This window comes from Chelonia mydas, chromosome 17 (assembly GCF_015237465.2).
Source record: "Chelonia mydas isolate rCheMyd1 chromosome 17, rCheMyd1.pri.v2, whole genome shotgun sequence".
Lineage (NCBI taxonomy): Eukaryota > Metazoa > Chordata > Testudines > Cheloniidae > Chelonia > Chelonia mydas.
Window position 1 is genome coordinate 21,818,350 of NC_051257.2, and position 12,895 is coordinate 21,831,244.

The window sequence follows — 12,895 nt, forward strand, 5'->3', positions numbered from 1 at the left end:
GCTGAGGGTGTGAGGGAGATTCCCAAACCTGAGCTATTCTTTTTAGGTGACACATCTGAGGAACTGTCCCAGATTGAGGTATCTTTAGAGGAGGTTTTGGAACAAATTGATAAACTAAGTAGTAATACGTCACCAGGACCAGATGGTATTCACCCAAGAGTTCTGAAGGAACTCAAATGTGAAATTGCAGAACTACTAACTGTAGTCTGCATCCTACCATTTAAATCAGCTTCTGTACCAAATGACTGGAGGATAGCTAATGTGATGCCAATTTTTAAAAAGGGCTCCAGAGGTGATCCCGGCAATTACAGGCCAGTAAGCCTGACTTCAGTACCAGGCAAACTGGTTGAACAAATTTGTTAAACACATAGATGAACATAATTTGTTGAGAAAAAGTCAACATGGTTTTTGTAACGGGAAATCATGCCTCACCAATCTACTAGAATTCTTTGAGGGGGTCAATAAGCATGTGGACAAGGGGGATTCAGTGGATATAGTGTACTTAGATTTTCAGAAAGTCTTTGACAGGGTCCCTCACCAAAGGTTCTTAAACAAAGTAAGCTGTCATGGGGTAAGAGGGATGGTCCTCTCGTGGATTGGTAACTGGTTAAAAGGTAGGAAACAAAGGGTAGGACTAAATAGTCAGTTTTCAGAATGGAGAGAGATAAATAGTGGTGTCCCCCAGGGGTCTGTACTGGGACCATTCATATTCAACATATTCATAAATGACCTGGAAAAAGGATTAAACAGTGAGGTGGCAAAATTTGCAGATGATACAAAACTACTCAAGATAGTTAAGTCCCAGGCAGACTGCGAAGAGCTACAAAGGGATCTGTAGTGGGTGACTGGGCAACAGAATGGCAGATGAAATTCAATGTTGATAAATGCAAAGTAATGCACATTGGAAAACATCATCCCAACTCTCTATATACAACGATGGGGTCTAAATTAGCTGTTACCACTCAAGAAAGATCTTGGAGTCATTATGGATCGTTCTCTGAAAACTCAATGTGCAGTGGCCGTCAAAAAAGCCAACAGAATGTTGGGAAGCATTAAGAAAGGGATAGATAATAAGACAGAAAATATCGTATTGCCTCTATATAAATCCATGGTACGTGCACACCTTGAATACTGCGTGCAGATGTGGTCACCCCATCCCAAGAAAGATATAATGGAATAGGAAAAGGTTCAGAAAAGGGCAACAAAAATGATTAGGGGTATGGAATGGCTTCCGTATGAGGAGAGATTAATAAGTGTGGGACTTTTCAGCTTGGAAAAGAGATGGCTGGGGGGGGGTATGATAGAGGTCTATAAAATCATGACTGGTGTGGAAAAAGTAAATAAGGAAGTGTTATTTACTCCTTTTTATAACACAAGAACTAGGGGTCACCAAATGAAATTAATAGGCATTAGGTTTAAAATAAACAAAAGGAAGTATTTTTTCACACAATGCACAGTCAACCTGTGGAACTCTTTGCCAGAGTATGTTGTGAAGGCCAAGACTATAACGGTTCAAAAAAGAACTAGATAAATTCATGGAGGATAGGTCCATCAATGGCTATTAGCCAAAATGGCAGGGATGGTGTCTCTAGCCTCTGTTCCCCAGAAATGGGCTTAAATTGCAGCAAGGGCAGTTTAGGTTGAACATGAGGAAAAGCTTCCTAACTCTCAGAGTGGTTAAGCACTGGAATAAATTGCCTAGGGAAGTTGTGGAATCTTTATCATTGGGGATTTTTAAGAGCAGGTTGGACAAACACCTGTCAGGGATGGTCTAGATAATACTTAGTCCTGCCTTGAGTGCAGGGGACTGGACTAGATGACCTCTCGAGGTCCCTTCCACTTCAATGATTCTATGAATGGATGACAGGAGATGAATCACCTGATGATTCCCTGTTCTGTTCATTCCCTCTGGGGCACCTGGCATTGGCCACTGTCGGAAGACAGGACACTGGGCTCGATGGACCTTTGATCTGACCCGGTTTGGCCATTCCTATGTTCTTAGGTACTGTGGCCCCTCTGCAGCTGCATTTATCTGGCACTCTGCAACTTCAAAGAGCCGTACTGGGCTGCATGCCAGTGGCACCAATGTAACTAAGTGGGTTTCTAAATCAGTTTAGTTAAATCAGTGCAAGTCCCTCTGTGAAAATGGTGAAATCAGTTTGAGCAGCTTTGAAACTAATTTAATTAGAAACTGATTTAATTAAATCCAGTGTAGTTTTGCTGTGTAGACTGGGCATGAACCTCGCAGCCTCCTGTGAGATAGGTCAAGATCCTGGAAACAGGCCCAGAGAGGGGACATGATGTGTGTGTGGCCATGCTGTTAATCAGCAGCAGAGCAGGGATAAGGACCCAGGGGTCCTGACACCCAGGCTCACTATAATACTTCTCACTACCGCAGCTGAGCCAGTGTGGAATCCCCTCCTCTGACTCTCTGGAAGCAGATCCTCCCAGGGTTCGCAGGCTGATCTTGCCTATGATGTCATTGAGAAGCTCATCTTCCCTGGGGTGGGCTCAGGGTGCTGTGGGCACCTCCAGACTAGAGTGAACTCTGCACTGCACTCCCTGGTCCTGCGAGGGAGGACGTACTGTAGCTATTGCTTGAGGGGCAAGTACCATGGCAGCTCCTCGGTGTTTAGTTCCCGGAGCGCTGTGGCTGCTGTAGGAGAGCTCTGTGCCCTGCCCTGCACGCTTCCTGCTGGGCTGTGGATCAGATTCTTCTTAGCGTATGCGCAGCGCGCCTCAGGATTCATCACCAAATTTGGTCCAGTGGTTGGATCACTAGCTTTCCTGGCTTGGGCCGGGGAGTACGACATGAACACTGATCCATGGCCCCCTGGAGCAGATTCGCCCATGCTTAACAGTGCTAGCAGTGTGGTGAGGCACTAGCTCTTCAGGCAGCCTGTGGTTTGGAGACCACGTGGAGCAGGGCAGAGCTGGGGCTGTTGAACTGAGAATCCTCCCTGGACAGGGGTGATGCTGTGTTGGGGGACAGCTGAATCCAGAAGGAGTGTGCCCCTCTCCCTGTTGTTTCACTGCATGTACCTGGGGAGGGATGCAAAATCCCAGTCCGTGCTGCCCATTTGGTACAGCTTTAGGACTGTGCTGTTCCCCAGCAGGTGCATCTGCCCAGTACAAGCTGGGTCCCGTTAGCGTGCAGGGATGGGCAGGCCCAAGCAGTGTCTTGGCCGCATTCCTCAAGGCTGGGGTGGTCACTGGGGAGAAGCACTGCCTTTGCGTGTGGAAGCTCTCCCAAGGTCGGGGAGTTTCTTCTGGCAGCAGGGGCTGTGAGGAGGGCAGGGCTAGAGCAGGGAGGCTGCCACCTTATCCTGCTTTAAATCCCTCCTGTAAAGCTCACCTCCTCTGACAGATCACTCCAGTCGGGCCTTGGCTGGGCATGTGGCAAACTGAGACCTCAGCTTTGCTGCCAAACTCCGCTGGGCGGATCGCAACCACAGCTTCCTGCCTCACCCCCTTGTCGGATTCCCCCAGGGGTTGTGGCTTGTCTGAAATGCAAATTGGAAGCTCTCTGGGGCAGGAACTGGCTTATTCATCACGTCTGTAGATCCTCTAGCACAGTTGGGCTCTGGTCCTCGATTGGGGTTCCCAAGCACTACTGTAATATAACTGATGGGAGGCAGGTGGAAGCGTGTGGCAGACATGTCTGGTCACAGCTGTATCTCCTCAGAGAGCCCCTGCTGCCTCTTGGGACATGTCTGCAGGTCTAATGGCTATTACCCTACCAGCCTCAGGGGTTGCTCCCCAGGGCCAGTCAACAAGCCCTTCCTCCCACAGCTAGGGGATAGGGCAGTGAAACTGATTTGTGGAGACTCTGGAGTGAGCCAATAAAGGGTCGAGCCAAAGCTGGATCTGGGCTCTTGTCCTCTGGAAGGCAGCAGCAGAGGATCAAGGACTAGTTCAGGCCCCTGTGGAAGGCCCAAAGAGGGAAAATGTGGGAAGGGTGTAAGTGCTTAGGAGAGGATCTGCCCAGACTACATGAGAGGGTGAAAGCAGGAGAGGTAGGACCCTGTGAAGGAAAGAGGAACTTGAACTGACTAACCAAACCCATTCGTCTGTCAGGAGAGGTTCCCTCTTCATCTGCTGTGGGAGCCCTGCCCCTGGAGTGGAATCGATCCCTGAGAGACAGAGCACTGGGGTTAAGTGGGACCTGCCGGATCTCTGCTTTCTGGGTCCCCTGCCCTGGGGACCCTTGTTGGACTGGGTCTGGCTCAGACTTCAAAGCACTGCCCTGTCTTGGTTTTGTGTGTGGGGCTCTTCCTCACCACAGGGGCAGGGAGTTTTCAGATTTAGAAGTGGAGGCAGCAGGCTGTTGCGGGGCTCTCTGAGCTTAGAGAAGTGTGGTGGATCAGGAGGAGGGTGTCAGTCAGACAGGTGGCCCCTGCTGCTGCTCCCTCTCCTTCCCTTGGGTCTCCCTGGTTTGGGGAGATCGCCACAGGTGAGCAGCGTGTGGAGGAGGGGACTTTGCCCAGTGGTTTGGGGGTTTATCTGCTTCCCTGTGCAGGCTTGGGTGGAAGCTGAGCGACAGCATCACCATTGGCTCCCCTCCTTGCCCCTCTTTGGGAAGGTTAACAGGGTAGTTCCTGCCCTGCCTCATCTCCCAGTGCATAGTGGATAACCCGTGGCCAGGAGCTGGGTTTTCTCCTCCATCCCTGTCCCAGGCTCCATTACCCCACAGTTCTCCTTTTGCATTTTGAAGCCTACATTGCCAGCACTAGAGAACTAGCCTGTCTCCTCCTAAATGTGCCATGGGATCCGAGGGCTGGGTTCCCTGTGTGCCCCACCTGGAATAGGACTGGGCCGTTGCTATCCTGGGCAGCTGCCCTCTGCATTTGACACCAACAGCATGGTGACTCCCAGCCACACCATGAGCCAGAGCCCGCTGGCTCCATGACCATTGTCCAAGGGCAGGGAAGTGGGTCTGACTCTGGCTTCATTTCCCTTTGCCCTTCCCTTGCCGCAGAGGGGCAGGTGGTGGTGGAGGGGATTATCCTTTGTAGTCTGCTTAATTGCCTCATTATTGTGCTGAGCAAACAAATCCTGGCATCAGCTGAGCGTGGCCGCTCCTAGAAATGCATTCGGGAGTTGGCAGAGTCCAGCTGGCATGGGAGAGCAGCCTCGTCCAGAGACAGGCGCCTGGATCGATACCAACCATCAACAGGTGCAGGAAGTGAAGGGAGCTGTGTACGTGGCCGTGGGAGGATATGAATCAGCCTGTGACCCTGACCACCCCCCATGCCCTTCACAGCTAATGCACACATACCCCTTTTCTGTTTTTCAGACTGTCAGCATCAATAAGGCCATTAACACACAGGAAGTGGCTGTCAAGGAGAAACACGCCAGAAATATCCTTTTCAGAGTTGGCGGCAGGACAAGCGAGCGTGGGAGTCAACTGGAGACTGGCTGGAAGGCAGCTGGGGCCAGGTGGAGGTGCTGGTGTGGAAGTGGGCAGAGAGCAGCCATCATAGCAAGAGCCCCTCATGGACTGGTTGCGACAGAGACTTTGTGGGGTTCCCCTCTGCTGAATGGAGGGGTTGAAGCCAAAATTCCACTGGGATCCCCTCTACCCAGCAGAAGGAAGAGTGGGATTCCTGGGGGGAAGCGTCCGAGTGGGCAAGGGAGGGCGGTGGGGAGTGATTCCAGGACAGCACCACCCTTTCTCTCCCTGGTGCTGTAGCCTTGATCTCTGAGCAGGTCTGTGCCAGCGGCTGCTTGGAGTTGTGTCCATGCTTGGCACTCCCACCGCTGACATGCCCACCCCCGCCCGGAGCTGCCCCAATGGTGGGAAATGTTAGTGTGGAAAGGCCTAGCCAGGCAGAGGGGCCGTAGCTGCAAGAAGGGGGACGGTGTTGTCATTCCTCCCTTGTTACCTCCACCCAAATGAGCTTTAGCGCAGTTGTAAATACCAGGTGTGCTTAAGCCTAAACGGCCCAAAGGTCTGAATAGTTAAGATCCTGCTGAAGAAGAATATGTATTTTGGCAGCTCTGCGGCTGACCGGGAGCCAGGATCGCGCAGCAGGTGCAGCTTCCAAATCGTTCCACTTTGTAGGGAGAAGAATTGGGGAGCTTTTTGCTCTCTGAACCCATGGAGTGTCCTTCCACTGCCTCTGCATCGCCCAGATCCCAGCTCCAGGGCCAAGGTAGTGGGGGCGGGAGAGAGTTCAGCCTAGAGGCTCTGGGGACTGGTGGATCCTCTGAGAGCTTTAGTGAAGCTCCTGGGCCATTGCTGTCAAAGCATGGGAGGGTTCAGGGGGAGCGATACCTGTCAGTGCTGGGAATGGGGAGCTGGGTGATGTGTTTCCCCCAGACAAGTCTGGACTCAGTGACAGACCTAATTCTCCTAGGTGCTCTGGGGGTTCAGCCCCAATGGGGGCATGGGGGGATCTTCCTGAGGGAATCTTTGGAGGGGAGAGGGTGTGGCGCTGGAAGGGGCGGGGGCTGCTTGGTTTGAACCCCCAGGGCACAGTGTGTTCCTGAGCCTGAGGCAGTGCCTTGGGAACAGTGCTTCACCTCTCCCTCGCTGAAAGAACAGAATGTCCCCAGCCATTTGAAGTTCTCTGCTGCCTAGCTGAGGCTTGAGCTCTGGGCTGCAGGTTAGCTGTCTGGTGTGTGGTGAGCTCAACAGGCAGGCTGGCAGGAGCTATGCTCATTCCACCTTCTTGAAGAGAAACAAGCTCCAGCAGCTTACAGGAGCAGCTGTCTTGATTTATCTGATGGCGGAATGTCCGTTGCGGGGCTGTTTCCAGGCTGGCATTCTGCATGGGGCCCTTTTGTTTTCGTCTCAGGCCTGTTTTCAATGGGAAAGCTGCTAGTGCACGGGATCCCAGGCCTTGGAGATAAAGCTTCACTGCAGTCCTGTTGGCTTTTAGCTTCTTGATGCAGCAGGCTGCCTGCCATGCCAATCCCCTTTCTGCTTTTCTAGTCTATAGCAAGAGTTAGTGTGGCTGTTCTGCTTCCCAAAGCTCTACACAGGGGTCTGTAGAAAACAGCCCTGCGGTGGACTCATGTGACAGGACCTAGATGGCCTGTAGGCAGAGCTCTCAAGCATACTGGATTTAGTGAGACATTCTGTATTTCCACTTCATCGGGATGCCTGGTCCACTGCCCGTTGAGGTGGGCAGTGAGAAACTGCTTCACTTCCCCTGCAAAACAGCCTGTAGTCGAGGGAGAACAGAGAGAGCGGGAATCCAGGGATCATGAGTTCAAGCCTCACCTCTTCCATTCACTACTGCTTCTACTTCTGTGCATTTCATACCCCATATTGCTGACCCAGGCTTCAGCCCCCTGCCTTATGAAACAGGCAAGTATCAACCCCTCCCCATTTGACTAAAATTGCACAACGTCACTGGAGGCAGAACTGGCGTGGAACCTAGATCTTTAATCTAGCACACCCAAATTCCATTCACGCAGCCATGCTGCCTTTTAGGCTGACTGTGCCAAATCTGTATGCTTGGCTGTCATATCTGCAGCTACCCTTCTGTCCATTCAGCCAAACTCCCCTCCCTGCCCCAGGAACCGAACCCAGGAATCATGCCCCCCTTTTGCTCTAGCAAATAGTTGAGTAATCCACTGGCAGTGTGTGTAACATTCTCCCTCTAAAAAAGAAAAGGAGTACTTGTGGCACCTTAGAGACTAACCAATTTATCTGAGCATAAGCTTTCGTGAGCTACAGCTCACTTCATCAGATGCATACTGTGGAAAGTACAGAAGATCTTTTTATACACACAAAGCATGAAAAAATGGGTGTTTACCACTACAAAAGATTTTCTCTCCCCCGTCCCCACTCTCCTGCTGGTAATAACTTATCTAAAGTGATCACTCTCCTTACAATGTGTATGATAATCAAGTTGGGCCATTTCCAGCACAAATCCAGGTTTTCTCCCCCCCCACCCCCCCCAAACCCACTATCCTGTTGGTAATAGCTTATCTAAAGTGATCACTCTCCTTTGAGTGATCACTTTAGATAAGCTATTACTAACAGGAGAGTGGGCGTGGGGGGGGGGGGAGGGGGGACCTGGATTTGTGCTGGAAGTGGCCCAACTTGATTATCATACACATTGTAAGGAGAGTGATCACTTTAGATAAGCTATTACCAGCAGGAGAGTGGGGTGGGAGGAGGTATTTTTTCATGCTTTGTGTGTATAAAAAGATCTTCTGTACTTTCCACAGTATGCATCCGATGAAGTGAGCTGTAGCTCACGAAAGCTTATGCTCAGATAAATTGGTTAGTCTCTAAGGTGCCACAAGTCCTCCTTTTCTTTTTGCGAATACAGACTAACACGGCTGGTACTCTGAAACCTGTCATTCTCCCTCTAGTGGCTGATCCACAAAGAGGGTAGCAGCTGCTGCTTTAGCTCAGCAGTCTGGGCTGGGAATCTGAAGGCCCAGGACTGATGAGGGACAGAAGGTACATAGCAGATGTGTGCCCGGCAGCAGGTTTCTGGGCAATTCCAGTGACAGTTGGGGAAGAAAGCAGCCAGGGGAGAGGAAGGTTTTGTTTTGGAAGCACATTGTTGGCTGGCGCCCTGAAAGGATCCAGCTTCCTTTCCCCAGCACAGCAGGGCCTGTGCACTCCAGGTACCTAGCGTCTTTTGTTGATGCACGCTGGCTGTCTCATTGCATGGGTAGAAACCTCTCTGCCGGAGGGGAGTTCCTAGTTGCTCTCTACCACTTTTCACTGCCTTTGGGATCCAGAATGGGGTGAGAGAACATCTTGGGAGCAGCCAGTAAGCCTCATTGTCTCTGAGCTGTTGTGTTTTGTGAGTGTCCCTGTCACTTCTGCACACTCTGAGCTAAGGGATTGGCTTTTCCTTAGCCTGCCTCTCACCATGCATCCTGGGAACCCACCACGAAAAAGGAGCTCAGACCTTCTGGTCTGTCGTGAATCGGCTGCCCCTCTCCAGCAACGCTGTGCTCTGTTGGAAGTTCTGCCACGTGTTCCACAAGCTCCTCCGCGATGGACACCCAAATGTACGTGCAGGGCCATGTCTCTAGTAGTGCCGGATGTGGGGGGACACAGGAGAGGAATACTGTGATTGCCTCAAGTCCTTTCAGCCCCGACTGAGCCAGGAATAGGATGATCTGAGAGGCCATCTAAGTGTTGCCAACTCTTGTGACTTTTATTGTGAGCTTTGCAATATTTTTGTGTTTTTCTTAAGGCCTCAGCTCCTGGAGTCCTGTGACTACGTGAGAATCCCAGCTTGCATTTTTAAAAAAAAAAGTACCGGTTGCAGAGCAAAGCACTCCTGGAGTTGCCAATGTGCACTAGTCATTGGAAAGTTGGGGGAGTGAGGGATGATGAACAGGGTGGGAATGTGCCTGCATTTATTGCTTCCATTCCCCCATGCCCAGCTTTCTGGCCTTCCCCACATCATATCCATTTCCTATCCATACTTCCTTAAAGAGTCTGATGAGCCCCAGCATACCTGTCCTGATGTGCTGTGGCCCCTGCGTGCTCCTGGGTGCTCTCAGGCCCAACTCTGCAGCAGACCAATGGCAAGAGGGCAGTAGAAAGGGTTAATGCATCATCGTCCCCCCCCATCCAAAAGTTGATTCCTGGGAAGGGAGGCAAGTATTCACCCCAGGACTAACCCTGCAGCCCTCACCATTCCCTGCCAGTCAGCCAGCGCTCTATTCACCCCCGTTCTCTTTTCTCTCCTCTGCTAGAGGCCTAGGAAGCCCTCTCCCTCAGCTACGTGGATATAAACAACAGTAACGCTGTGTCTCCCTCCCCCTTCCATCAGAGAGCCTCAAGCCACTTACAGTCAGGGACAAATTAAGCCCTGCTTGAGGAGGGTAAGATGGGATGGTCCTTTCCGCTGTACAGATGGGGAAACTGAGGCACAGAAAAGCAGTGACTTGCCCATGATGACACAACTAGTCTGGGACAGAGCTGGGAATAGAACCCAGGAGTCCTGATCCTCTTTTCTTGCTCTAATCACTAGATCAAACTTGCCCCACTAGCTAGAGCTTTCCCCTCTGGTGCCAGGAGCCTGTGAATGTGGCTGGCTCTCTGGCAGCTTCTGTGCCCCTTCTTTACTCTCCAACTGCCTCCTCTCAATTTCCTTTGCAGGTCCTGAAAGACTCTCTGAGGTACAAGAACGAGCTGAACGACATGAGCAGGATGTGGGTGAGTGGCTGGCTTGCCATGTGGGAATTTCCTGCTGGATGCCACCCGGTGCTCATGCTGGGAGGTAGTGTTAGGAAGCGCTGTGCCTCTTAAAGGAAGAACAATAGCCCTGGTGATGGTTTGCCGGGTACTTTGTCCATGGAGCAATAGGTAGAGCCTGATTGGAGCTAGGCAGACAGCTGCCTTCCTCCTTCCCCTGCCCTAAGGCTACCCAGAGCATGTCTGTCCCCAGGCTGCAAGCAGTGGAAGCCTTTATCACGGAGAAGCTAGCTCCCCGTTATCCGTGTGATTGGCATCTCCCCCAGGAGAGACCAGGCTCTGGATCGTTGTGCCTTTGGTGTTGCGTCTCTAGGAATGGGGGTGGAAATCAAACCGAGATTTAAAGTCAGCGCTGTTTGGAAATCATAGCTCTGCTTGACTTTCTAAAATCTTGGCTCCTCGTTGCTCCAGAATGGCTTGGCTTAGACACGCCAGATCTCTCTGGCCGGGTTGGCCTTGCTGAGAGGAGGGACCCAGCCTGAGGAATTGCATTGGGCTGAGTTTATGATGAAGAACGTTTATAACAGAGCTCCTCTGCTAGGCCCAGCCATAGGTGGGGCACTAGACAGCAAGCGGAAATGGGATGAGGCTGGCCTCCAAGAAGGGGGTTGGAGGGTGGCAGGGTCACAGGGAGTGGAGTGGCCAGGAGCCTGTGCTTGCCCATATCAGCATAAGGAGGGGGTACATGGAGGGGCGCAGGGAGCCCCAGTAGCCTAGTGGAGATGGGGGTCATGGAGTGGAGCAGGTGAGAGAGGCCATGGAAGGTGGTGAGTGCAGGGAACCTGGGGAGACAGGGAAAGGCATGGTGTTTAAAATTTTCAGTGTGGATAGATGCCTCTTCCCCTGAACCGTTGCCCTATACGCTGTCCACTAAACTGATATGCTGCCATGGGGCCTTCACACAGACCTCCCGTGGGCTTGCTAACATCTGGCCAAAGGAAATCCTGCTTTGAGGAGCCTCGCAAAATCTGTAAAAGATCCTAAATGGAGCAGAGCTCCTCTCCGGCAGAGCTCAGACAGAAACTCAGGGTGAGCTATGGGAGCTCATTTTAAATAGGTGGGGGCGGTACAAGAAATTCGTAAACAAAAACCATGTGAAAGGAGAGTTATGGTTGAAAGTTAGTTTCACTGGAGTCCAGCGAACACCCAAAATATTACCCTGGCTTCACAAAAACACTCCAGCCCCTTAAAAACCCAGATGTTAGGCGGGATGCTAGCAGCTAAAGGACCAGTTCTTTACTCTTTGTCCTTCACACTGTCCACCCAGCCTTAACTTTGCCTCCTGATGCACTGAGCAAAAATATACATGGAGGTCAAGATGACACAATTGTGTAATATCAGTTCTCATTCCTGGGATTGTTTAGTCTGCAGAAGAGAAGAATGAGGGGAGATTTGATAGCTGCTTTCAACTACCTGAGAGGTGGTTCCAGAGAGGATGGTTCTAGACTATTCTCAGTGGTAGAAGAGGACAGGACAAGGAGTAATGGTCTCAAGTTGCAGTGGGGGAGGTTTAGGTTGGATATTAGGAAAAACTTTTTCACTAGGAGGGTGGTGAAACACTGGAATGCGTTACCTAGGGAGGTGGTAGAATCTCCTTCCTTGGAAGTTTTTAAGGTCAGGCTTGACAAAGCCCTGGCTGGGATGATTTGATTGGGGATTGGTCCTGCTTTGAGCAGGGGGTTGGACTAGATGACCTCCTGAGGTCCCTTCCAACCCTGATATTCTATGATTCTATGTCCAGTCAGTTGACCCTGGAAAAGGGGTGAGTTTTGACTCTGCACAAGGTGTGGACTGTGTTTGTTTGAGGAAGCTGGGAAAGGCACCAGCTCATTCTTAGTAGTGAATGGCGATTATTTTGGTTTGACGTATTCCTGATGTATCTGCTAGCAGTTTTGAGTCTCTTCTGAGTGACTGTGAAGGCAGGAGTGTCTCTGCTTCACTCCCTGTCTCGTTGGGGACAGTACGGGTGTTTGCTCATTTGGGGTGGGGGCAGGGGATTCCCCAATAATCAGTTACAAAAGATTCCAATCCCAACAGCTAATTTCACAAAACACAGAGTTTCGAGAGGGTAAGGGTCCATATTAACAACCTAAGGGGCTTTGTGAAGGCCAAATGTAGCCACTGGGCATTCTGTTACCTGATGGAAAACAAGTAAAACCCATCCTAACTGGGGGGGACCTGTTGACTTCGGTAATGGCTCTTTGCACAGGTGGCTGCATGAACAGAGTCAGTGGGGCTCCACAAAGGCACAGGTGTCAGCCGCATAGGCGCTATTGCAGGATTGGGGCCAATTCGTACACTAGCCATGATGCCTGCTGTTGGTTTAAGGGCTGAAATGGGACCTGTTTAGAATGAGCCACACTTGCCCTGCAGCCCTCTCTAGCCACATCACAAGGAGTGTGTTGTCCTGTTGGGTGTGATTTAAAGTTGATGTGGGCAGATCAGGAGCCCTGTAGCAAACAGGATTGGTTGTGCAGGATCCCTGGCGGGGCTGGGGGGACACACGTTAGCAGATTCCCCTCCCCACTGCTGAGCGCAGTTACTTAATATCATAAGATTTCCTCAGTACCTGAGCCGGGGTGGCAGGAGAGCCCACTGGGCTGCTGCCAGTCCCATAGCTTGTTGTGGAGTTCCACCACCGACCATTCAGGCTAATGTGGCAGACGAGATTTCAAAGGGAAGACCAAGGAGTTACGTGAGCAGTCGCTGAGC

The 12,895-nt window shown here is 51.2% G+C and overlaps 1 protein-coding gene across 10 annotated transcripts in view; it reads left to right on the top strand.

The window, feature by feature from the left end:
* Positions 1 to 12,895, top strand: part of HIP1 (huntingtin interacting protein 1) — a 163,375-nt gene that overhangs the window by 100,921 nt on the left and 49,559 nt on the right. For all 10 annotated transcript variants that reach the window (XM_037880879.2, XM_043531270.1, XM_043531269.1 and 7 more), the window contains 3 exons: positions 5,297 to 5,360; positions 8,843 to 8,985; positions 10,088 to 10,144. In XM_037880879.2, coding sequence (XP_037736807.1) covers positions 5,297 to 5,360; positions 8,843 to 8,985; positions 10,088 to 10,144 — 264 coding nt within the window. The remainder of the gene's footprint in view (positions 1 to 5,296; positions 5,361 to 8,842; positions 8,986 to 10,087; positions 10,145 to 12,895) is intronic.